General features: G+C 48.0%; 1 protein-coding gene across 10 annotated transcripts in view; it reads left to right on the top strand.

Annotated features, from left to right (window-relative positions):
* Positions 1 to 24,301, top strand: part of Cacna1b (calcium voltage-gated channel subunit alpha1 B) — a 166,727-nt gene that overhangs the window by 117,965 nt on the left and 24,461 nt on the right. For 9 of the 10 annotated variants that reach the window (XM_057754975.1, XM_057754972.1, XM_057754967.1 and 6 more), the window contains 12 exons: positions 861 to 957; positions 2,152 to 2,312; positions 4,656 to 4,793; positions 5,225 to 5,426; positions 5,695 to 5,859; positions 6,708 to 6,818; positions 7,203 to 7,286; positions 17,694 to 17,810; positions 18,181 to 18,246; positions 19,423 to 19,514; positions 20,669 to 20,813; positions 22,948 to 23,075. In XM_057754975.1, coding sequence (XP_057610958.1) covers positions 861 to 957; positions 2,152 to 2,312; positions 4,656 to 4,793; positions 5,225 to 5,426; positions 5,695 to 5,859; positions 6,708 to 6,818; positions 7,203 to 7,286; positions 17,694 to 17,810; positions 18,181 to 18,246; positions 19,423 to 19,514; positions 20,669 to 20,813; positions 22,948 to 23,075 — 1,506 coding nt within the window. The remainder of the gene's footprint in view (positions 1 to 860; positions 958 to 2,151; positions 2,313 to 4,655; positions 4,794 to 5,224; positions 5,427 to 5,694; positions 5,860 to 6,707; positions 6,819 to 7,202; positions 7,287 to 17,693; positions 17,811 to 18,180; positions 18,247 to 19,422; positions 19,515 to 20,668; positions 20,814 to 22,947; positions 23,076 to 24,301) is intronic. The other variant, XM_057754974.1, reaches the window with a different exon arrangement.

Here is a 24,301-nt window from a genome sequence, read left to right as displayed (position 1 = left end):
TCTTTTCTAAAGATTTATATATTTACTTTATGTATATGAGTGCTCTATAAGCATGTATGCTTTTATGCCAGAAGAAGGGCATCAGACCCCATTATAGATGGTTGTGAGCTACCATGTGGTTGCTGGGAATTGAACTCAGAACCTCTGGAAGGCAGTCAGTACCTTTAACCACTGAGGCCTGAGGGTTCTTTTCTAATCCTAGATTTCTGAGCTTGTCGCTAGTACCAGGAGTTTTGCCTAACTTTCTGACTCTCCCACCTGAGCATTCCTGTCTGCTACTTTCTTGGTCGTCCTGGTATCTGGCTGCTTCTCTGGGTCTGTCTTTCTCTTTCCTCCTCCCTACCTCTCCCTCTCCCTCTCAGTTGTTCCCTCTTCTCTTCCCTCCTCTCCCCTCCTCTCTCTCTTTCCTTTCTCCTCTTTCTATCTCACCTCTCCAGTATCCAGCCTTGCTACCCCCTGCTTCCCTTTTGGTTACTTGAGGGGTGTTCTGCAGCTGATGATAGTCAGGTGGCACCCCTAAGTTCTAGTGTAAGAGGTAGGCTCACAGACCTCCACTCCGCTGGTTTGGAGGTGTCTGTCAGGAACTCTGCGCAGGTGGAAGTGGCCATTGCAGACAAGAGCTTGGGCTCTTTCCTCTAGAGAAATCCGCTCTCCCTGTGCACTAGCTGTGTTGCTCTGGTTTGGTACTGGCCGTAGCCCACCCACTGTTCTCAGGCCGCCGTGGGAAGAGTTCCCCCGCTAAGTCCTCTGCTTGGAGCCTGAGACAGAATGCACAGGGTTTATTAGACCGAGCAGACTGGGTAGGAGCTGGACTCAAGCCAGCGCTCTGCCTGTCAGCATCAGCAACTTCTCCCTTCTAGAGGATCCAAAGGGAAAGACATCAATACCATCAAGTCCCTGAGAGTCCTGCGTGTCCTGAGGCCCCTCAAGACCATCAAACGGCTGCCTAAGCTCAAGGTTGGAGTCTGGAGTTGGCTGAAGGAATGTGCTGTGCATGTGGGTGGGCCGGTGGAGGGGCGGGTGCACGTGTCTTCACAGACTGTTCACCTGTGTGAGGGGACAGTCCTAACAGAGGACCCCCTTCCTTAGCCTCCAGCACCAGGTGGGACACTGCGGCAGGACAGGGAAGAACAGAGGACCAGGGGCATGGGGCCAGGAGTCAGGGATTCCAGAAAGTAGCTGCTGGGCTCAGTGGCACAGGGCGGGTGCAGCTGAGTTTCCAGATGGAGGAAGTGCAGTGTAAACGTAATCTAATAATTAGTGAGCCTGAGTCAAGAACAAAATACTTTCTGCGCTTTAGTTCCTCGAACGCTTCAAAATGCAGGCAGTCGGTTTTCACTGCAGCAGCTCGGCCATGTGAACCTCAGAGACCCTGGTCAAAGTCTAAGTATAAGGGAGGTGGTTTGGTTCTTGTGTACCAAGTGATCTGTGAGGAAGTGAACCCAAGAGGGTCTCAGGGAGTCCCTGGGCCAAGGCTGAACTTGTACTTGAGGCAGCGTGAGAAGAATGCTGGGTAGGCATTTGGAGTATGCTAACCAGTGTCTCCAAGGTAACCTGAGAGGAAGGTCAGCCCTGGGAGCGGGGTGAGGATCCTGAGTCACATCTTGATCCCGGACACATTCAAATTCTCTGCCGCATGGTCCTCAGGGACACAGTCCCTTGTCTGTGGCTTTAGTCATTCCCATATCAGTGCTGTTGCTGAGCGGGGCAAAGCAGGGGCCGCATACAGGTTAGTACATTTTCTCTGTACGGGCCTTCTGGCTCCAGCCTATTGCAAGGCCATTTTCCCTGGGTATACAGGTGGCTGGCCTGGAACCTCTAGCCCACTGGATAAAGCCAGGATGATGCTCCCTTCCTGAGAGAGAGAGAGAACTGTTAAGGCAGCTCGCAGTGGTGCTTTCTGTGGCCATGGGTTAGAGGGTCTTAAGTGGTTCTTCAATACCTCCGGGAGTCTAGACCTCGGGAGTGTTGGGGTTCTGAGCCTGTAACTGTCCTGTTCCTTCTTTTGATCCCCTCCATACCAGTTCCTACCTACCCCCCATCTCCTGCCCTCTCTCAGTGCCCTAGCCTCTCCCTACGACCACTCAGCTCCTCTTTGCTTCTCCCCTGCGGACTCACTCCTCTGCTGTGCCCTGTTCTCTCCCACCGCAGGCTGTGTTTGACTGTGTGGTGAACTCCCTGAAGAACGTCCTGAACATCTTGATTGTCTACATGCTCTTCATGTTCATCTTTGCCGTCATTGCCGTGCAGCTCTTCAAAGGGAAGTTTTTTTACTGCACTGATGAATCCAAGGAACTGGAGAGGGACTGCAGGTAAACTGAGGCTTAACCGATGTGGAGGTTCGTTCGTCGTGCGAGCACCTTGTTAGGACTTAACGTCAGTTCTGTGATATGCCACGTTTTATTACTGAGTCACTTGTTGCCTGGCATTTGGGTTGTTTCTACATCCTGGCCTGCAGATAGTGCTGCCATCAACATTTTTGCACAAGTTGTCTTTTCTTTTCTTCTTTTCTTTTTTCTTTTGGAAAGGTTTGTTTTAATTTCTCTTGGATGTTTAGCTAGATGCATACATCTTAGGTAATATGATAACTGTTTTGCTGTTTGAAGGGATGCCAGATGGTATTCAAAGTGGCTGAGCCATTCTGCATTTCCCTAGATCTTTACCAACACTTGTTCTTTTCATTGCTTTTTATTTATTTTAAAGTTTTGGTTCCATTTATTTGTGTGTGTGTGTGTGTGTGTAAGGTGGGGGCACTGCACACTTGGCACAGCATGTGCCACTTCCTTCTGCTACCACGTAGGCCCCAGGGATTGAACTGAGGTGGGCAGGCTTCGCAGCAAGCACCTTTACCTGCTGAGCCCTCTCGCCAGCCCTGTTTGCCTTTCTGTGCTCGCACTGATCCTAGCAGGAATGAAGTGATTCCTCAATGTGCTTTTGATTTGCTTTTTTCTGATAATTGGTGATATTGAGCATTTTTCATGTAATAGTTGGTCTTTTTATGTTTTCTTCAAGGAAAATGTCTGTTCAGATATTTGATCCATTTTAAAAATTAGGTTGTCTCTTAGCCAGGCAGTGGTGGTACACGCTTTTAATTCCAGCACACTCAGGAGGCAGAAGCAGGCAGATCTCCGTGAGTTCAAGGCCAGTCTGGTCTATAAGAGCTAGTTCCAGGACAGGCTCCAAAGCTACAGAGAAACCCTGTCTCAAAAAAAGAAAAAAAAAGTCTCCTTGGTATGGATTTTATTTGTACTTTACATGTTCTAAATACAAGTTTTCTGACCAAATATTAACAATAGTTTCTCTGATTATTTAGATTATCTTTTTACTTTGTTTTTCTCTCTCTTAACCCTCTTGAACTCATGACCCTCCTGCCTCAGCTTCCTGAATGCTGAAATTGAAGGCAGGCACCATTACACCAAGAGAACTCTTATTTTAAAAATGACCTATTGTGTTCATTTTTGGGTGGGGCACGGGCCATAGTAGCCATGTAGCGGCCAGGACGACTTGTGAAGTCTCCCACCACCCATGTCTTAGGGATTGAACTCAGGTTATTAGACCCCAACTCTGAGATGCTAATTCCTCAGGAGGGTCGCCCCATGGAACCACTCACCAGTCCAATTGATGCAAAAGCAAGAGGAATTTTTTCTCGTTTGCGCAAATGGGCTCCTCAGCCAGGTGAGGGAGAGAAGCCCTGATTAGCTATTACAGGCTACTTTTAAAAGCAAAAACCACATATTCAGGGAGGGGGTACAGTGGGTTGTTGGTCAGACGCAGGGATTGGCTCATTTTAAAGGCATTTACTATGATTGGTTATGTCAAAGGCGGGACAGGCATTTGCTGGGTCGGGCGAAGGACAGGGTAGCACCTGCAGGCTGTTGGAAAACACCTAAGGTTCTAGTCAACAGGCAGGGTGGGGTCAGGACTAGTTCACAAAAACATGTTTTCTCTAGTTCGCAAAAACATGTTTTCTTCAAGGTCATTACTTTGGGCAAAGCGTACTTTACCCCCTAACCCAGCTCACCAGTCCTCACCTACTTTCTTATGGGTGTTTTTGAAACAAAGAAAGTTTTTAATTTTGCTGAGATCCAATTTACTTTTCCCTTTGCTTTCCTTGTTCACAAGTTTGGTAATCTCGCAAAGAATCCATCCCCAAATACAAGGTCATGAATATTTGTTATGTGTTTTCTTCAAAGAATTTTATAGATTTGATACCTACATTTACATTTTTGATCCAATTTTTTTCACTCTTAATAAAAGCTTATTTTAAAAATCATCAAACAGTGAACTCAATCTGTTCCAAAGTCAGTGCATCTCAGTGATCAATATTTGGTAATGAGGGCGAGTATGCAGTGGGGTGCAGGAAGTCTATCCATCTCAGTGATCAATATTTGGTAATGAGGGCGAGTATGCAGTGGGGTGCAGGAAGTCTATCCATCTCAGTGATCAATATTTGGTAATGAGGGCGAGTATGCAGTGGGGTACAGGAATGGGGCCGCATGTAGGATGACTGGAAATGTGTTTGTCTCATGTTATTGAGGAGACCGCTCTTTCCACATGGAATGATCTGTTAGTTTTCAGAACCATTTGACTATAGATCCATGGGTGCATCTATACTGAGCAGCTTTAATTTCTTTTGTCTGTGTTCCTGTTTGCAGGGGTCAGTATTTGGATTACGAGAAGGAAGAAGTAGAAGCTCAGCCAAGGCAGTGGAAGAAATATGACTTCCATTATGACAATGTGCTCTGGGCCCTGTTGACGCTGTTCACGGTGTCTACAGGAGAGGGCTGGCCCATGTGAGTGCTAGTTTGGCAAAAACGGGTAGGCTGAGGTGGAGTCTGCTTGGTTTACCTGCTTCCAACCCATAATGAAGCCAGGTGTGGTATAGATAAGAGCACTGTCCTCTAGAGCAGAACTGGGTTTCATCCCTAAGAGGTAAATACACACCATTCCTGGGTTTCTGTGAAGTACGAACTTGTGCCCTGTCCTTGACGTACAAACAATCTCATCCCTGGGGTACACATGTGAGCCCTATCCATGAGATGTGGTCCTAAGTCCTATCCTGAGATGCAGACCTGCTTCTTGTCCCTGAAGTGCACATCTGAATCCCCATCCCTGAGGTACAGAGATGAATTCTGCTCTTGAAGTGCAGACCTGAGCCCCAAGCCAGATGTGCAGATCCAGGCACCCTGGAAGCTCTCCTGAAGTCTGCTCTCCCCTTACCTAGGGTGCTGAAACACTCTGTGGACGCCACCTATGAGGAGCAGGGGCCAAGCCCCGGGTTCCGGATGGAGCTTTCCATCTTCTATGTGGTCTACTTTGTGGTCTTCCCTTTTTTCTTTGTCAACATCTTTGTGGCCTTGATCATTATCACCTTCCAGGAGCAGGGGGACAAGGTGATGTCTGAATGCAGCCTGGAGAAGAATGAGGTAGGCAGAAGCCGTGGGATCCCGGGACGGGGGCATATGGGCAAGATCACCAGGCTTCCTTCTCTATGTGTCTGCCCTGTGGCTGGCATAGGCAGGACCTCTTTCTTCTGCAAACAGAGGCTATGCTGGTCAGTTGGGCCTACTTGGAGGAAGCCTAGCTGCCTATACTCCGTTCTCCTATCTGGGCTCCCTGAAAGGGCGTGGTGAGAAAGTTCCAGTTGTAGTGGGCGATGCTTTGAGTTCATGGTATTCCCTTCTCTGCCTGCAGAGGGCTTGCATTGACTTTGCCATCAGCGCCAAACCCCTGACACGATACATGCCCCAAAACAAGCAGTCGTTCCAGTATAAGACGTGGACATTCGTGGTCTCTCCACCCTTTGAGTACTTCATTATGGCTATGATCGCCCTCAACACGGTGGTGCTGATGATGAAGGTAAGTAAGGCACACCATACTTGCCAGGGGCCGTTGTGTGTTAGACTTCTTTTTATAGGGAGACATCATATATACATACACATGTATACACACACAGACCCTCACAGACAGACAGACGAACAGACGGACAGACACTACTACTCACCCCAGATAGGGAACCCATAACAGATCAAGGAACAATTCTACCAAAGTTCAGTTAGGTGAACCAAAGAATTTTTATTGGGGTTACTTACAGAAGAAGGGACAGGGTAAATGTGGCTGTATCACCAAAATAAAAACGAACAAACAAGCAAAAAAACCAAAACCCTCAGCATCGATGACGACTCGCAAACGCTGTAACGGAAGAGCTGTCTGCACAACTCGCAGGCAGCTCAACATGTCTGAGAATCTCCTCTCTGCAGCGAGACTGGTCAGAGTCCCCGACCCCCCCAGCATCTTTCTGTCTTATAATCCTGGAGAAGGACCCTCATGGCTCTTGCAAATTTCAGCTTTCCCAGACCTAGGAAGTCTGTCTGCAGGAGATGTTTGAATTAGGAGGAAACTGTTATACAGTCTGGGTGTGTGTCTTATTTTGAGGCCCAGTGGAGGATCCCCTTCTTGCTGGCACGTGTTGGAACTGAGTGACCTTATGTCCTGGCCCTCGCATGGTGCCCTGGGATCCTGTTCTCTCTTTGTAGCTGAGGCAGTGAGAAGGTTCTAGAAGAACCGGAAAGAGCAAGAAGGGGTGACCCAGGTATGGGCAGACGTAGATATTTTTCTGCCCACTGTGTAGACAGGAAGTTATATTGGCTCCATTTGGGGTACTGGGTTAGTTTACCTTGGCCGTCAGCCCTTATTTCTTTGGGCAGTTCTACAACGCACCTTACGAGTACGAGCTGATGCTGAAATGCCTGAACATTGTCTTCACATCCATGTTCTCCATGGAGTGCATATTGAAGATCATCGCCTTTGGGGTTCTGGTATGTGCCAGATTCTTTCCCTTTTTTTGTGTGACCTTTGAAACACATGTTATACTGTGGGGGTCCTAAGGAAGAGCTGCTTTGTTCCCAATTGCTTGAGTCTTGTCCTGCCTTGGGCTAGGAGGACTGCAAGTCTGAGATTCTTCTTTCTGGACTTCTAGCTCTCAGATGTGCAATTACCCAGCTGGGAGTATCTGCATGCTTACTATGACATCTGGTGGTCATTGGCCTTAGGTTAAGCATCTACACACACACACACACACACACACACACACACACACACCCTGCCACCTCTCCCCAGCCCTTTCTTGATCAGGGACCACAGCCTGCAGGTCCTTGCCGGATAAGCCTTTCCCACTAGCCCTTGCTGTCTTCTCTCTCTAGAACTACTTCAGAGATGCCTGGAACGTCTTCGACTTTGTCACTGTGTTGGGAAGTATTACTGATATTTTAGTAACAGAGATTGTGGTAAGTAGCATTTCCTGTCCCCCACCCAGGGTCCAAAGTGGCTTTCTTCTGGAGGGTTGTCCCCGAGGTGTGTCCCCAGGTCCCACTGTGACTGAGTTCTGGGACAGGTCACTGCTACTGCTGTTCTCCAGAGATGGAGCTGGATGGTTGGGTATTGAGGCAGCAGTTGTTCTTCTTGGATAAGAATGCAGTTCTGGGGTTAGAGAGTTAACTCAGCAGTTAAGAGTACTGTCTGCTCTCAGGAAGGACCTGGGTTCAATTCCCAGCACCCACATGGAGGTTTACAATCATTCATAACATCAATTCCAGGAGATCTGACATCCTCTTCTGACTCCCTAGGACCAGGCATGCATATGGTACACAGTCATCATGAAGACAAAACGTACATATACACAAAACAAATAAATCTTGTTTTTTTTAAAGTGGTTCTTAGAGGGCTTTCAGGTTGGTAGCCTAAGAATTTCCTGGAGCTCCATGGTAACCAAGAAGACAGGAATCTTAAGATGTGTGTGATTGTGTATATGTCTTTGTGTATGTGTCTGAATGTGTGTGAGTGTGTGTTGAATATAATTAACAACCTGGTATCAAGAATATATAAGCCAAACCCAGTAAGAATTTGTAACCCAACAAGAATTTCTATTTTTAAGCCCTTCCTTCTCTATTGAGATACTCTTATTAAACATATATGGATAATCTCCAAAAATTGTCCCATATCAGGGCGTAGACAGATTTCAAAGAATTGGAATCATAAAGCATTATTTTTTAGTGTGAAATTAAATTGGAACCAGAAAATCTCGTCTGTAGGAGCAGCTGCTGAAATGGATATTCATGCAAAAGTTACTTCTTAGAAAGAAAAAGTCAGTAGGGACTAGGAAATAGCTATGGTAGGAGAAGGTAAGAAATGCTGTATCCTGAGCCGAGTATGAAGGGAGGACCTTTGAGATGCAGCAAGCTCCCCCTCCCCCCATCAGAGTGTCTCTGCAGGGAGGGAAACTGCAGGATCTTATGTCCTGAACCACATGGGCAGAGGGTTGTACCGGGGGCGGTCTGCAGCCCCTAACAGCTCCCTAAGTGCACATGTGGAGGTGAAGTGGGCTCTGGCTACAGCTGTTGTTGAGCTAAGGGACATCACTGGTGCCATTGTCACAGGGACATATTTTCAGACAACACTTTCTGCTTCCCTGGGAGACAGACCGGAGGTCTCTAGTGTGTCAGTTCAAGTGACCTGGAGTCATCTTTCTGTCTCTCTACTGACTTCTAGAGTCCCAGACAAATGGCCAAGCCTCTGCTGCTCTAGTTTCTGGCTTGGTGGGGCAATCCATATCCTTGCCCTGTTGTTTGCCATCCTCTCGTCTGTCTCTGGCCAGTGACAGTCCAGTCACAGTTAAGGCCAGCCATGGCATCGGAGCTCCAGGTTCCAGTGGCTTCTCTCTTGTCCACCGTGCAGCAGCAGCTCTGCCCTCTGGAATAGTTAGGGTCAGGTACACTGGCCGACGTGGAAACTCCTTGCACAGCAGTGCTGGCTTTCTGAGGAAGTCTTCTTTTAATCATGTGACTGCTATAGCTTTGTGTAATTTCCCCAGTTTTCGGAATGGGACCCAAAGATTCATTGATTCCCAAAGTCAGGAAGATGAGACACAGTCCACGCTGGGTCCCTGGAGGGCTGGTGAGCGCTCCAGTACCCCAGGGCACCAGCTCACCTTGATGTTAGCACTCCATCTTCATAAAGCACATGTCCAGCGCTTTGGCTACTGTTTCACTGTTTTGTTTGTTTCTTTCTCCTGGGTGTTGTGTTTGTGCCCCAGTAGATCTCTTGTGACCACTGTCTTCTATGTACCTCCTTTGCTTGCCCTGATATTCTATGGATTCTGTGCTGGTCAGTCTGATACTGACCCTGTCTGAAATAAACAAACAACAACAGCAACAAAACAAAGTAAGGAGGGTGAAGCCTAAAGGTTGACTTTTGACCTCCATGTGCATATACACTTATGTGCCTACAAGCTCATACACACATGAACATTTACACACATGAAACCCCATGCAATGTGGTTAGCCGTATGTACAAGATTGGACCATGAAACATTTCGTCAGGGACCCTGAGGGACCATTGGCAGGTAACTCTTGCTGGGAAAGGGGTACCGTTTTCTTTAATGGTGTAGCCACTGCCAAGTATCCCATGCTCTAGTAAATAACCCTTTATCTATGGTCATGCAATCACGATATCTTCTTGCACAGAAGCTCCATGTTGAGAATGCATTTGAACACATCCAAAGAGCCAAGGGTACTCTCGGGTACCCTCAAAGTGTCCAGTGCATGGAGTCGTAGGTCATTTGATGGCCTCTTACGTGCAAAACTAACCAGAAAAAAAAGAAAAACCTTGAGATAGGAATAATTTGTTTTAAAAATGTAGAAAAATCAGCTATCCCTGGAAGAAAGCCCTTCAGGTTTAACTTCGGCTCATCATGCTGCATAGGGGATAGCAGGAGGTAGAGCTAAGCATCCTGGGCAGGGAGTACGAAACTTTCTGTCAAAATGTGACTTGGGCTTCTATTTTGAGTAAGCAGTCTTATGAGGAGGGATTGTATAAGGCCTGCCTCTGGCTCCTTGTTTGGAATGAGGCACAGAATAGCCCAAAAGCAAGTAGCTGTCTCTGTTGGGATCTCCCAGAAACAGAGCCTATGCCAGAGTTTTCATTTGGAAGTTGATGTTGGGAATACTGGGAAGCAGTGAAGTGGGGGGCAGAGTGGCCACCCACAAAGGTATCTACTACTAGAAGTTCCCCCATGGGGAGTTCGGGGTGAGTGTGAGGCATGCCTGCCATTCTGTTAAGTGACAAGGAGGGAGTCTTTATCAACTACTGTTGTTATTAGCCGAAGGCTTCTAGGGGAGAGGCCAGGGAACCCACACCTTCTGGGAAGGGGCTAGGAAAGCCCCCAGGAAAGAAGTGAATACAGTATTGGGTTCTGGCCCCCAGACACTGAGGTCTGTGGGACATGTTTACCGTAGAAGTTTCCTGCTGAGAGTTGGGCTGTGGAACTGTGAGATGGCCTGTGGGTGACAAACCACTGAATTCTAACGTGAGCAAGGGATGAACCAGGTATGGCCATGAAAGATGAGGCAAACGTGACATGGAGTCTGTGGAATGAGCTCTTAAAAAATGGGGTTGCAGTGAATAGAACTGGGAGTGATGCATGGTTGGTGTGGCTGTTGATGTGAATATTCTAGGAGCAGGTTTATTGTGGAAGTCTGGATATGTGGATGGAGCTGGACAACTTAGGTTTGCGTCTCTCAGTAGACTTCCTTGAAGAGTTGTCCAGTAAGGTGTTGGACAATAGCCCTGGAGCTCAGTGAAGAAAACCAGGCCACCTACATGAAATTTGTGGTAGTGAGTATATAAAATGTGTTAGCTATCAAAGACTGAATGAGGTCAATAAGGGGTGAGTGATTGGGCCCTGGGACGTTCCAGCCTGTGGTGACCTAGGAGGTGAGGAGGAGCCCTTGCTGCAGAAGTGGGTTCTGGAAGGTTCTAAGCAGCAAGGACCTTCTATGAGTGAGAAAAGCACAAGACGGGGACATGAGCAGAAGGTACGACTGGGCAGCTCACAAATGAGAAAACATAAATGGCCAGGTAGTACAGGAGAAGGCAGTCAGCCTTGCCTGTACTCAGAGAAGCCCGAACTGAAATCACATTGAGTTGCCATTTTATACTGCCTGGTCTGTCTTGATGCCTAGAGCTGACAGGCTGTAGGCCATCCAGACCTCACACTGCTGTCGGCTGGTCTATCCCATATGGAAATGTTCTTACAGAAGCTAAAAAGTCGGTAGCATGCACATCTTCAGCTTGGCTCTTCACATGGGTGCTGTAACAGTACAGAGATGCCTAGGCACACAGCAGCAGTAGAAGGGGTCACCTTCTGGGGAGCACCAATACTGAGAAGACAGCGGTGTCTGTGCATAGGTGACACCCACTTTGGTTGTCTACTCCTTGTCAGAGCTGTGTTTGCACAAGTCAGAGAAAGTTTGCACAAGGCAGAATAGGCAAGTGCATAATGCATTGGTAGTAAAAGTCTGTAGTAAAACTGTAAGAACAAGCAGTTACTGGTAAGTATTAAAGATTGCTACCCCCCTGTATATCAGCAAGAGAAACAGAATTCAAAGTGATGGTGCTGCTCATGCTTTTTAAACAGAATGGTGACGATATGGGATTTGTTTCTGTTTTTCTTCTAATTAATCTATGCAGACTTGTTTGTGTATATGATATGTTTCATGGTTTTACAAGGCCAATGATACGATTATTCCACGAAGAAAAACTGGAGCCTACCATTTAAATAGAGAAGCCAGGGCATTTTGTCTTTCTAGTTCCTGGTTTTATAGACTCTCACTGCAGTGCAACTCACTGGGAACTGTTAGTCCCAGTGTGGTTTCTGAGAAGAAGGCTTACTGCTTTTCTGATATTGGTGTACTGCCTCCCTTGGAAACAGGATTCTTTATCTACCAGATAAAGTGATCCAAATATCAGGCTCCTTATTGTAAGGACAGTGCTGGGGGCGGGGGGTTCATGTGGGTGGATCCCTGTTTCTGAGAGACCTGGACTGCTCATTGCTGAAAATACCTAAGAAGCAGTACAGGCAAGGACCAGGAACTGGTTGACATCACTGATGTGTAGAGCTTTGTTTGGTGCAGGAGCAAACATTAACTAGCCGTTCAGTACCTGCGCTGCTGGATGGTCAGCTATGGCAGCCTGTGATTGTGTACAGTCTGGTCCAGAGCATTGGGAGCCTTAGTGCCCATCAGGGAGGCTGGGAAGCTGGGAGCCTAGGAGGCTGGGAGGCTGGGAGGCTGGGAGCCTAGGAACCTGGGAGCCTAGGAGGCTGGGAGCCTGGGAGCCAGGGAGCCAGGGAGCCTGGGAGACCAGGGATTGTGAAAACTCAGCTACGGTTTAGCCACTTGCTCTTGGAGCTCAGGCCCCGACTCTGACTGCCTGGAGGAGAAGAGAGGAAAGGAAACCCATCACGTCAGCTGACCAGTATTCTGTTTGTGTGTTTTTCATTTGGAGCCATTTTATACATTTGCTTTGCAAATGCCGTTTTTTTCCTTAGGCAAAAATTTGCGTGTCAGTTTCAATCCCCAACTTAAAAACCAGTAGACGCCGCAATGGCACCCAGAAGAGGGCTCTAAGCCTTCATAAAACTGACGCTGATTTCTTTGCCTGGAAATAAAAATAATAATAGTAAGTGTGTGTGACTCATCTTTGGATTTGCATTACAAACAAAATGCAAATGGATCTCATTGTCTGCATAACCTATAGATTTCAAAAACTTGCTTTGAATGACACACTTTCAGAAAATTATGTGGTTTAACAAAATCCTACATTTTCTAGTTAAGTATTCAGAGTTTGAGTTCTTGCTTGTGTTGATGACTCATTTTCTCTTTTGTTCCCTGTTTTTGTTCTTGATTTACCTTAACCAACCTGCTGACTCACGCCATCCAACCAACATACAATGCGAAAACCCATGTCTCCGTCTGTATGTTGTGCACCTGCTGCTCAAACCACCCCACTTTGTAAATAATATGCAAAAACCCATCCATGAAAACATCACACATAGGAAACGGTTGGTTTCACGACTTTAAACAGTTCTTACCCCTCTTTGTCTCTGCTTACTCTGCTCCTCCACTCTTGTCTTGGGGTCTCTGCCCACTGCCTCTGAGGCATGAGCTCTTTTGCTGCACTTACTCACCTCTGGCCTCTTCTGGTGTTTCCTGAGGCAGCACGGGTTTCTGAGTCCTCTAAGGAGCTGTTTGAACCTGTGAGGAGAAGAAGTGGGACTTCCCGGGGTATGTGGTGGGCAGACCTAGGGCAGATCTTTTTGCTGAAACTCATTCAAATTTGCAAGGCGTGTTTGGCCCTCCTCCCTGTGAATCCATGGTTTCTGTTGCACTCAACCTCTCTTCCGCTATGCCCCTGTCTTGCCGATACAGAGAATGCCTATCCTTGCCAATATGGCCTCTGGTGAAGACCCCACGTATTAGTTTTGGTTTCTTTTGCTGTGATCAGGCAGCATGATGAGGGCAGCTGACAGAAGGGAAAGTATTTGGGGCTTACCGCTGCAGAGGGATTAGAGCCATCACCACAGCAGCCTGGGGCTGGAACTGTGGCCCAGAGCACACATTTTGAACCAGAAGCAGGAGGCAGAGAGGCAATCCTTTTGAAACCTCAAAGCTTACCCCTAGTGACATTTCCTCTAGCAAGGAAGGCCACACCTAATACTCCCCAACTGGCAGCTGTTCAGGTATTCTGTGTATTCAAGTATTCAGATGTTCAAGAGATCTTCAAACCGGGCGGTGATGGCACACGCCTTTAATCCCAGCACTCGGGGAGGCAGAGGCAGGCGGATCTCTCTGAGTTCGAAGCCAGCCTGGTCTACAAGAGCTAGTTCTAGAACAGGCTCCAAAGCTACAGAGAAACCCTGTCTCAAAAGAGCTCTTCAAACCACCACAGCCCAGCAGCACCCATCCTTTCGTAGACGAGCTCTTCCTTAGAGTGTCGGAGCTGAGATCTAAGGTTTAGGGGAGGGTCTGTGGAGGGCCTGGATTTTTTGTGTATTAGAACTCATGGATTCTCATCCATGCCCCTTCGCATATCACAGATCTGTGAGCATGCCTTGTTCAGGTTCCTATGGACCTTATAGGCCACTAGACCTCCTCCTGGTCCTTGAGGGTTTGAAGAAGAGAGTAAGGGCATTTGGTAGCAGCTCATCTTCTACTGTGGCTATGGAAGTTCATCCACACAGGCAGATATTTGATATCCCTGTTATGGAAGCTGAACACTTCATGTAAGGTTTTACAGCTAGAGTTAGCTTTGAGGAGACACTGTGATACTGTGAAACTTTGGCATGTTTTTTTTTACCGCTCCAGCCAGGCCAGGCAGTTTCACCTCCTTGTCTCATATATATTGATTTTATTGAGCTCTACATTTTTCTCTGCTCACCTCCCTGCCTCTCCCCTCCCCTTCAACCCTCTCCCAAGGTCCCCATGCTCTCAATTTACTCAGGAGATCTTGTCTTTTTCTACTTCCCATGTAGATTAGATCTATGTAAGTCTCTCTTAGGGTCCTCATTGTTGTCTAGGTTCTCTGGGATTGTGATTTGTAGGCTGGTTTTCTTTGCTTTATGTTTAAAAACCACTTATGAGTGAGCTCATGTGATAATTGTCTTTCTGTGTCTGGGTTACCTCACTCAAAATGATGTTTTCTAGCTCCATCTATTTCCCTACAAATTTCAAGATGTCATTATTTTTTTCTGCTGTGTAGTAAGTACTCCACTGTATAAATGTACCACATTTTCCTTATCCATTCTTTGGTCGAGGAGCATTTAGGTTGTATCTAGGGTCTGGCTATGACAAACAAAGTTGCTATATGAACATAGTTGAGCACATGTCCTTGTGGCACGATTGAGCATCCTTTGGATATATACCCAAAAGTGGTACTACTGGGTCTGGAGGAAGGTTGTTTCCTAATTTTCTGAGAAATCGCCACACTTATATACAAAGGGGCTGTACCAGCTTGCACTCCCACCAGCAATGCAGAAGTGTTCCCTTTTCCCCACAAACTCTCCAGCATAAGTTTTCATCAGTGTTTTTGATCTTGGCCATTCTTTCAGGTATAAGATGGAATCTCAGAGTTGTTTTGATTTGCATTTCTCTGATGACTAAGGATGTTGAACATTTCCTTAAGTGTTTTTCAGCCATTTTAGATTCTTCTGTTGAGAGTTCTCTGTTTAGGTCTGTACTCCTTTTTTTTTTTTTTTATTGAATTATTTGTTCTTTTGATGTCCTATTTCTTGAGTTCTTTGTATATTTTGGAGATCAGCCCTCTGTCTGATGTGGGGTTGGTAAAGATCTTTTCCCATTCTGTAGGCTGTCGTTTTGTCTTGTTGACCGTGTACCTACTTGTCTCTTATCTTCCTCTTCATAGCCCATACGACCACCCAGTGTCTGTCTGTCACTTTCCCTCTCTACCCATTTTGAATGAACGAAAGAGAATAGCTGGTTTAGAACTGCAGAATTTTGTCCTTTGGTGCTTGACCAGCCTATGTCCATAGATCTGGGCGTCCTGCTCAGTTGACATTCAGGAACAAGGTCACGTGACTAATTAGAGGCCATGGTGGGGTTGGATGCCAGGCCTCAAGGTCTGGAATAAGTCCAGCTATCCTTGGTGAGAGTGCCGTACAATGCTTAGTGTACTTTCAGCTCCCCTTCTCCACCAGTTATGCCTCATCAGCTGGGTATGGATGCCTCTCGAGGTTGTGAGCAGAGGCTGAGACTGAAGTGTTAGGGACTGGTTAGACTACCCATGCCTGAGACTTAGTGAAGCAGAAGCAAGGACAGTCCTGGTAGCTGGAGCCACTTCCCGTGCAGCAGAAACCATGGGTCCTGGGAGTACAGGACAGGTATACCTACCACCAGTGAGATGACCCAGCCAGAGGTGAAAGTACACGACGCACAGCTGTCTGCTTGTCCTTTGCCATCCTGCATGTGCTTGGCATGGTGGTTGCCTAGCCCATCACTTAACGCTTGGGGCATCTGGCAGTCATTACCATCTAATATCATGGTACTCTAGGGTTGCCTATCTGTTACTGCCCTGTTCAGTCCTGAGCACTTATGGAGCTCCCAAGGGGAAAGCTTGGGTGAAAGGGGTGTGAATCTCTGTCACCAAAGTGGAGACAACCATAGTTCAGTCTTGCCTTCATACCACAGGTCGTCTAGATATGCTGTTGCTTACAGTGCTTCCCCACCATCCCTGTTGCCTTTACTCCAAGAAGCCCTTACTTCCCCCCTCTTCAGGAGGTCTTCTCTTTGACAGGTACAGGCTGCTTTGAGTTGGGCAAGCATTGTATTGCTCTAATCCCTGTCCCTTAAACCCAGCTAAACAGTTAGTTACCAAATAGAAGCCCGGAGAGAGGCGGGTGCTTGCCTTATGCCTACTAATCCTTGGTATGAGTAGACAGTGGTTCTTGGCCCCAATGTCTATAAGCGAGATTCTTTTCTCATTGCGAGCTAGGAGTCTGCCAGCTGTGTCATCTTTCAGGGTCATGCCCTGAGGTGATATTTGCCCCATTGCTGATCTAGACATAGTTTGGGGCCCCTCTGTGTCCACAGACCCTTCTGTATAGTGCCTGAAATCAGTGCTGCTTCTAAGGCACCCACATCCTGCCCAGAGTCACCGTCAAGGTGACTATACCTCACCCCTTGCATGAACAGTCCAGAAACATTCTTACTCTGGTTGAGAGCCATACAAATCCATTCCCAAGAGTGGAAGCAACAGACAAGGCAGATGTCCATTGGAAGTCGGCATGAAAGCCATCCCCCCACCCTCACCCCCACCCCCAAGATGGGCAGCCCCGGAGCATCTTCTCAGCCGGTCCCTGCTTCCGTGTCTGCATGTACTGTCCTGCTTTTCTGTCTCATTCAACATTTGTCTCCTCTTTCCTTTTCATTCGTCCCTGAATCTTGACAACACAAACGTGTATGAGCCTGAGCTGCTTGCATATTGAAAGCTGCCAAACGGTAGGAAGTTGCTTTCAGGCGATAGCATAGGCGCCTGGTGTCTAAATAGGCAGACAACACCTGGCTGCGCAGGTGCGCTGTCAGTGCACGGATACCGCCACAGATCCAGAGCCCTGAAAAGGCCTGTCAGTAACCCAAGGTGCCCAGGGTCAGGTAATCTTTAGAGTCTGGGGTTTAATGGTTTATTATTTTCGTGTGCTTGGTTTTGAACCCTTGGTTGAGGGAGCAATGCCCAATGTCCTGGGTTCTTTAGAACAGAGGCCTGAGTGTGGGTGGCACAGATAGCTTCTATGGTAACAGCAGCGGTGACAACCATTCCTGCCCCTTATGAGAATGTCTGCTAACGTCTGGACCAGTCCCAGAGAAGCCAGCTAGTGGCTCAGACAGGCAAGACCTTTCCTGATTGAATCCAGAAGGGAAGATTGACTGCTAAGCTCAGGCAGGGGTCACTTCAGGCATGCCCTTGGGAGAGTACCTGGGCGGTTTGGCAGTGTTCTAGGAGAGGTTGCCAACATTCGAGGCTCATAGGTGATCTCCCAGCACTACCTAGCAGAAGGGGGGACATTGGAGAGTTTTTCTTTATGTCCTTTACTGTTGGGGAACGGCCCTAGTGTGAAGGGATTTTCTCTGACTTGCTGCTTGAGAAGTGACTTACGGTGACAAGCTTTTCTTAAGGAAGGATTTCTGTGCAGCCAGTTGCTGCTTAGGCTAAAGCGATTTCCTTTTCATTTCTTTTAACCACAGTTCTTTGGGGGTCACAGGGACCTGGGGAAGGGTTGTAGGATGGATGCAGTCTGTCTGCTCTTTTGGAGAGAGATTCCAAACAACGCTTCTTCTTTGCAGAACAACTTCATCAACTTGAGCTTCCTCCGCCTCTTCCGAGCAGCCCGGCTGATCAAACTGCTTCGCCAGGGCTACACCATCCGCATCCTGCTGTGGACCTTTGTCCAGTCCTTTAAGGTAAAGCAGGGCTCCGGTAAGGGCTGGACAGCTCCCTTTGGGCAGTTTCTGTTTCTCTTCCTTTGCCACGCTTCCTCTCCCCAACCCAGAGTGGAGCTTCCTCTAGAAGGCTGAGCGAGGGCAGGTCGTGCGTGCCTCTTTGGCATCTGCTCTCCTAGTGCATATCCCTAAAGACGTTCTGAGTGAGCAGTAGGTTATTTCCTAACACCCGTACAACTCTGAGCTAGGTTTGTGCTCTCAGGTCACAGACAAGCAGACAGGGCCACTTGCTGCTGGAAGGGCTCAGTGGTCAATGGGGTGGAGTTGGGCCAGGCTGAGGTGTGTGTAGCCTCAGGGATGCCCTGGAGCTGATGTGCTCATGTGTCTCCAGGCGCTGCCCTACGTGTGCCTCCTCATTGCCATGCTGTTCTTCATCTACGCCATCATCGGCATGCAGGTGGGTGCCACCTGCCCAGATTGGATTGGACACAGGGCTCCTGTCTGCCGGGTGAAAGGGATATGGGCCACTGTCATTAAATGATGATAATACGATGAAGCGATCATTTACTGTGAACCAGATACTGGTGTAAGCATTGAATTCAGCCCCAGAAGCGCTGTGTTGTGGCAGAGGAAGCCAGGACAGCGCAGGCTGGGCTCACAGCCACCCATTTTGCTCATTCCCGTTTCCCTGGGAAGCCATACTTCGGTGTTTTTGAAAGTGAGGTCCACCAGGGGTTAGGATGTCCATCCAGGCACTTTTAGATTAGTCACCAGCATCTGACTGGTGGCTCCATGCTGTCCGGCAGCCAGTTAAAGGTCAGATGTTACTGATGAAATCCTTCCCAGAGTGTAAGCAGAACCCCCCTCTCCCCAGATCATTGAACTCGACAATAACCTAGTTTTTCTTTATTTTGTCAAAGAATACTGCTGTGCTAATTCTTCAGGGCAAAAGAACATCCAGAAGATTTAAATCAGTATCCTAACTGTAAATGTGGCCACTTCTGAACAGTGTAGACAGGAAGTGCCAAAGCCTTGAGCTTTATGAATTCTAAGACTCTTATTTCAGACTGCAGTTTTCTCAGTTTAAAGCTTTCCTGAGATTTGATGCTATTTAAAACAAGCATGTACATTTTTTTGTTGCTTTTGTCTTTGGGTGTCCAATAACGTGTGCTTCCCTGATCTTTGTGGAACGATGATAGTTCATAGACGTTCACTTTGTCTGGGTATTGGGCTTAGCTTGGTTCCTGACTCGTCTGCATTTCTTATCCTGGAAGCAGTCTGTTAGATTGCCCATTGTGCTGTTTGCACAGGAGATCCCAGAGAGCATTCCTTAAGCTGTAACCAACCTAATTACAGTTTTAGGCCAAAGAGTGACCTAAAAGGCTCCCTTCCTAGTCACAGCGGAGCCCAAGCCCCATGTATCCGGACTACTCCGAGCCCCAGCCACGTGCGCGGAGCTGTGGGATGAGTGTGCTCCACCCAAAGGTTGTCTGTGTTGGGACCTGCGGTAGTCCCAGGCGACCCCATCTCTTGTGCTGCCCTCAGTGTTGCATGCACACTTTCTCTCACCCCATCTAGTGAGTATGGCTCCCCAAATCCAGCGCCGATATTCTGTTATTTTTCTCCACTTCAGGTTTTTGGAAACATTGCCCTTGATGACGACACCAGTATCAACCGACACAACAACTTCCGAACATTTCTGCAAGCCTTGATGCTGTTGTTCAGGTGTGCTGTTGTTCACCTAAAGAGCGCGTCCACTCTTAATTTGGTAGACAAGGATCAGTTCCATTCGTCGGGACCACTTCCCTTCCAGAACCAAAATTATGCCACTTCTGTCGAGTGGTCCTTCTAGTTCTTTTACTTCCTATTTATTTTTTTCAAAGGGCTCTTGTCTCCTTCCTCTTGATAGAAAAGAAGTACCTGGGGTAGGGATCCTGTGGCCCCTGTGCCAACCTAACTTGTAGCGCTGCTCCCCAATGAGAGCCAAAAGGTGTCTGGAGGCGGAACAGTGTGGACGGGCGGCAGGTGCTTGGCAAGGTCCCCTTGGACCCGATCACTGTACTGGCAGCACCTGCATCAATGGATAAATGAGAAACAGGACCCCCAGGGAGTTTTCAGCTACTTAGAGAGAGGAGCCAGCTCCACCAAACTGGTGGTCTGAACGTGCCTTCACTCTCTGCCCTTCCCCCATTGCTCTCGCTGGACCCACAGTGGCCCAGACTCCTGGATGCATTCAGAAAAGTAGCAGGCGACACTCAGGGGCCAGAGCAAGAGGCCCATCTGCATGAGCTCTAGTGCTGTAGACACCCCTAGTCTTCCTCGAAAGTGTTCTGAGGCTTGAAGTAGGAGGAAGGTGTGAGATACCTCTCTGCCTCTTACAGTCTTTTATCAGCCATCTCTGGCTCTAGACTGAGGAAATGGGCTACACCCCCGCCCTGCTGGGACCCTGTGAGACAGTGGGAGCCCACTCCAGCATTCTCGCTCAGGGCTGATAAAGGGGAACAGTGGTCTTGCTGATGGCAGGCTGCTGGTGGCAGAACGCAGAAAGTGGTTGCTAGACTGGCCACAGAGTTAAAGGATGACGAGGATGAGGAAGACTGAGTTTCAAAAGTCAGGAGCGTGCTGGAGCATGTTGTGTGCACACGGGAGTGAGTGTGCACGTGGGCAAGCTCCCAGTGCATAGGCCATTTCCAGGGCTTTCTCAGCTAGTGGTCGGTTTGGAAATCTCCTGACATCCGGGCTCTGCACTTGTACAAAACCTCATAAGAGGAGGTTCCCTCGACCCAGCTGTCCCAATGGCTCTGCCACCCAGGCTCTGGGCTTGCTGGGCAGCTCCCCCTGGGCCTGCCTTTGTGTGCTTACCACTCTGTCCTTCTCAGGAGTGCCACTGGGGAGGCCTGGCATGAGATCATGCTGTCTTGTCTGGGCAACCGGGCCTGCGATCCCCATGCCAATGCCAGCGAGTGTGGGAGTGACTTTGCCTACTTTTATTTCGTCTCCTTCATCTTCCTTTGTTCCTTCCTGGTAAGTCCTTTCCTTGGGCCACGTTTGCCTGTCTCAGGCCATCACTTTGTTGGGTCCCGAGTTTGATCAAGTTCACATTATACGCTAGTCCCATGCTAAAAGCCTGTGTGCACTGTGGCAATGGAGTTCATTGAGGCAGGGTGCCTGGGTTGCTGAGTAAGTGACTTTAGGATTAGATGTAAAAGATTGGTGGCCTGGTCCTTAGGCATGGGGAACCCCAGGAACCTTGGACAGTAAAGGATGGAGCCGCAGAATGAGTGGAGAGACAGTGGCCAAGAGGAGGTTGAGAGATTTGGGGAGGGCTCATCTACAACTTGAAGGTAGAGCTGATTAAAGAAGAGAAAAGAAAGCCACGCTCTGGAATTTTCTAAGCACTAAGTGGGCCCTCCCTCTGATGGATGCATGCAGCTCTGCCGGCGTAGGTTAGAAGGCCAGAGAGACACCGTGCGGATTTGGGGGCTGGATATGTGAATGAGTTAGCCCTGTGTCAAGGTGGCAGTGTAGCTGAACTGTGTCTTCTGTGTCCACGACGCACAGCCCAGCAACTCGTGTGTCAGCCTCAAGCAGCACGAATCTCTTAAGTGCCTGTTAGAAGTGCAGAGCCCCTGGGCTAGGAAAATGGCTCAGGCGGTAAAGCGCCTGCCACCCAAGCAGGAGGACCTGAGTTCCTCAGCACCTATGTGAGAGCGGTGCTTATCTGTAACCCCAGCGCTGAGAGGAATGCAGTGCGGAGCTGACTGGGTCACTGAAGCTCCTTACATAGTTAGAGCAGCAGAGTTAGTGACCTCCAGGTTCAGGGAGAGGCTCTGTTTTAAAAAGTAAGATGGATAACTGATTAAGAAAGACATGTGATGTATGCATGTGTATGGACACACAGTGCCCACACATGGGAACAGAAGCAAGTACATACAGCTTATGAATACACATATATGTGCTCAGGGTCCACACCAGAAAACAGGAGCAACTACACACAATATACACATACATCCAAGGAGGAGAGGAGAAGTACTGGGTTCTGCCTCAGGCTTACTATAGCTCTGGAGAAAGGATCCAGAAATCTGAGCTTTTTCCTTAAAAATAAAAGATGGCCTTATTTTTGATTTTGCATATGCACATCTTGCTGTGTCTTAAGTGTGTCCCAAAAGGCCAGAAGAGGGAATTATATTCCCTGGAGGGTCACAGGCAGTTGTGAGCCACCTATATGGATGTGGTAAACCTAACTCCAGCTGTTCTTAACTGCGAGTCATTTCTCCAGCCTCCTCCCCTTTCATGCTTGTGTGTTTATGTATGTTTTTCTATGAGTGTGTGCATGCGTGTGCAGGGGGTGTATATGCATGTGGGAGCCAGAGGTTTATGCCAGGTATCTTCCTCAATTTGCTCTCTACCTTATCTTTTTGAAACAGGGCCCCTGCTGAACCTAGAATGCATCAGTTTGGCTAGGCCGACTGTTGGATGAGCTTCACTAGTGCTGGGTTACAGATGTGCCCCTCTGTGCCTGGCAGAATGCTTGCCTAGCATTCACAAAACCCTGGGTTTGGTTCCCAGCACGGCGTAAACAGGGTGTGGTGGGCACGCACCGATAATTCCAGTACTTAGAAGGTGTAGGATCAGAAATGTAAGGTCATCTTCTGCTGTATAGCAAGCTCTAGCCAGCCTAGACTTTGCACAATAATAATAATAATAATAGTAATAATAATAATAGTAATCAAAATAGTGTTATTGACATAAGGATAGATGTATAAGTCAGTCAAAAAAAGTCAATAATCTAGAAATTATCTAAACACTATGGCTCTGACTGGCGGGCTTATTGAGCATGCTGCAGGGGCCTCATGGGAGTACCGGGCAGTACAACAGTGCCTCCTGTAGCCCGGCCAGGTCATTTTTTGACAGTGGCACTTGTAGGGAAATGATTTTCTGCCTTTTAGTCTTTCTGTCTTTTCAGTAGTAAAAATTGGGATTTCTGGGGTTAAGAATCCCCGAGTCTGAGGAGACCCTGGAAGTCCCAGTGCAAGGAGGCCTTAACAATAAGAATGACCTCTACTCCCAGAGGGCTCCTCTGGGCAGCTGTGGGCAGAGCTGGAGGGCGGGTAAGAAGGCCCACTGGATCATGTGCCACCTCTTCTTCTCCCTGCAGATGCTGAACCTCTTTGTTGCTGTGATCATGGACAATTTTGAGTACCTCACGCGGGACTCTTCTATCCTAGGGCCTCACCACCTAGATGAATTCATTCGAGTCTGGGCTGAGTACGACCCAGCTGCGTGGTGAGTGAGCACCAGCGCTCTATGGTCCTCAGGGATGTCATTACCTGTGGCTCTCCAGACAGGGCCAGGGTGGACTTAGACAGCCCCATGTGCATGTCCCCCTCAGGTGTTGGTCTGAGGCCTAGGGACTTAACCTGGTTCCGCATATGATAGCAATGGTCCCCCTTTTGGAACACGTTCCTCTTTGAACCCATGCCTTGGTGCAACTCTGGGACAGAGACACAGTCTTTGAGACCCTCAGTATGCTCCTCAGGAGAGTGCCTATGCCTGGGGGTCAGGGACATTTCCAGGGCTCTTTGCACAGAAGTGTCCTGCCTTCTCCCAAGGCTTGTGTGATGGACATGTGATCGATCTAGTGCGGGAGGGTGAAGAGACAAATGTGGAAGAGACCTGTATAACGACCAGGGGCTTGAGAGCAAATGTCATGTGTGGGTTTTGCTGCCACTGCTGCTGATGTTTGAAGTATTGGTGACTGAGCCCAGAGACTTGTACTAGTTGGGCTGGCACTGTGCCAACTCTACCCTACTGTCCATAATGTGGGCTTTAAATATTTCTCTAGATGGACTTGGGTTTTCCTCTCTGCCATTTCTTTTGGAGACAGGAGCCAATGTGTATGTCTGTTCCTAGCCCTAATTGCATGTTGTAGGTTGCTAGGTGGAGTTTTATTAAAACCAGAGGAACTGGGAAGGTCTTATTATGTTTCTGCTCCTTTAATCAATGCAGGAAACAGTTACTATGCTACATAAGTTAGGTGTGATTTGTTTCTAGACAGCAAGGGCCTCACAGAGTGGTTTGGGTTCAAAAGTCAAAGTTGTTTGGCGCCAGGTTCCACAGAGAGCCCTGAAACATTCTGTCGTACGAATCTCTCATGCCAGAGACCGTACTCAGGAAGGCAGGCAAGCAGGACACCAGGGGCTCCCCATCTGTGTGTGTGTGTTCATCCCTTCGCCTACCTGGCCCTGAATACTCTGAGCGCTCATTTCATTTACTCGTGCACTCCTTCATCTTCTCTCGCCTGTTTCCTTGTTCACTTCTTCATTGTGTTAATGACTTTTTGGTTCTGTGATTGTATCTATCTATCTATCTATCTATCTATCTATCTATCTATCTCACAAAACAACTTAAGGAAGGAAATCTATTTTGGCTTATAGGTTTTTGTTTGTTTGCTTGCTTGCTTTTGTTTTTTGAGACAGGGTTTCTCTGTATAGTCCTTGGCTGTCCTGGAA

The sequence above is a fragment of the Chionomys nivalis genome, chromosome 22 (assembly GCF_950005125.1).
Source record: "Chionomys nivalis chromosome 22, mChiNiv1.1, whole genome shotgun sequence".
In the NCBI taxonomy this organism is placed as follows: domain Eukaryota; kingdom Metazoa; phylum Chordata; class Mammalia; order Rodentia; family Cricetidae; genus Chionomys; species Chionomys nivalis.
This window is presented reverse-complemented; position numbering and strand designations above follow the sequence as displayed.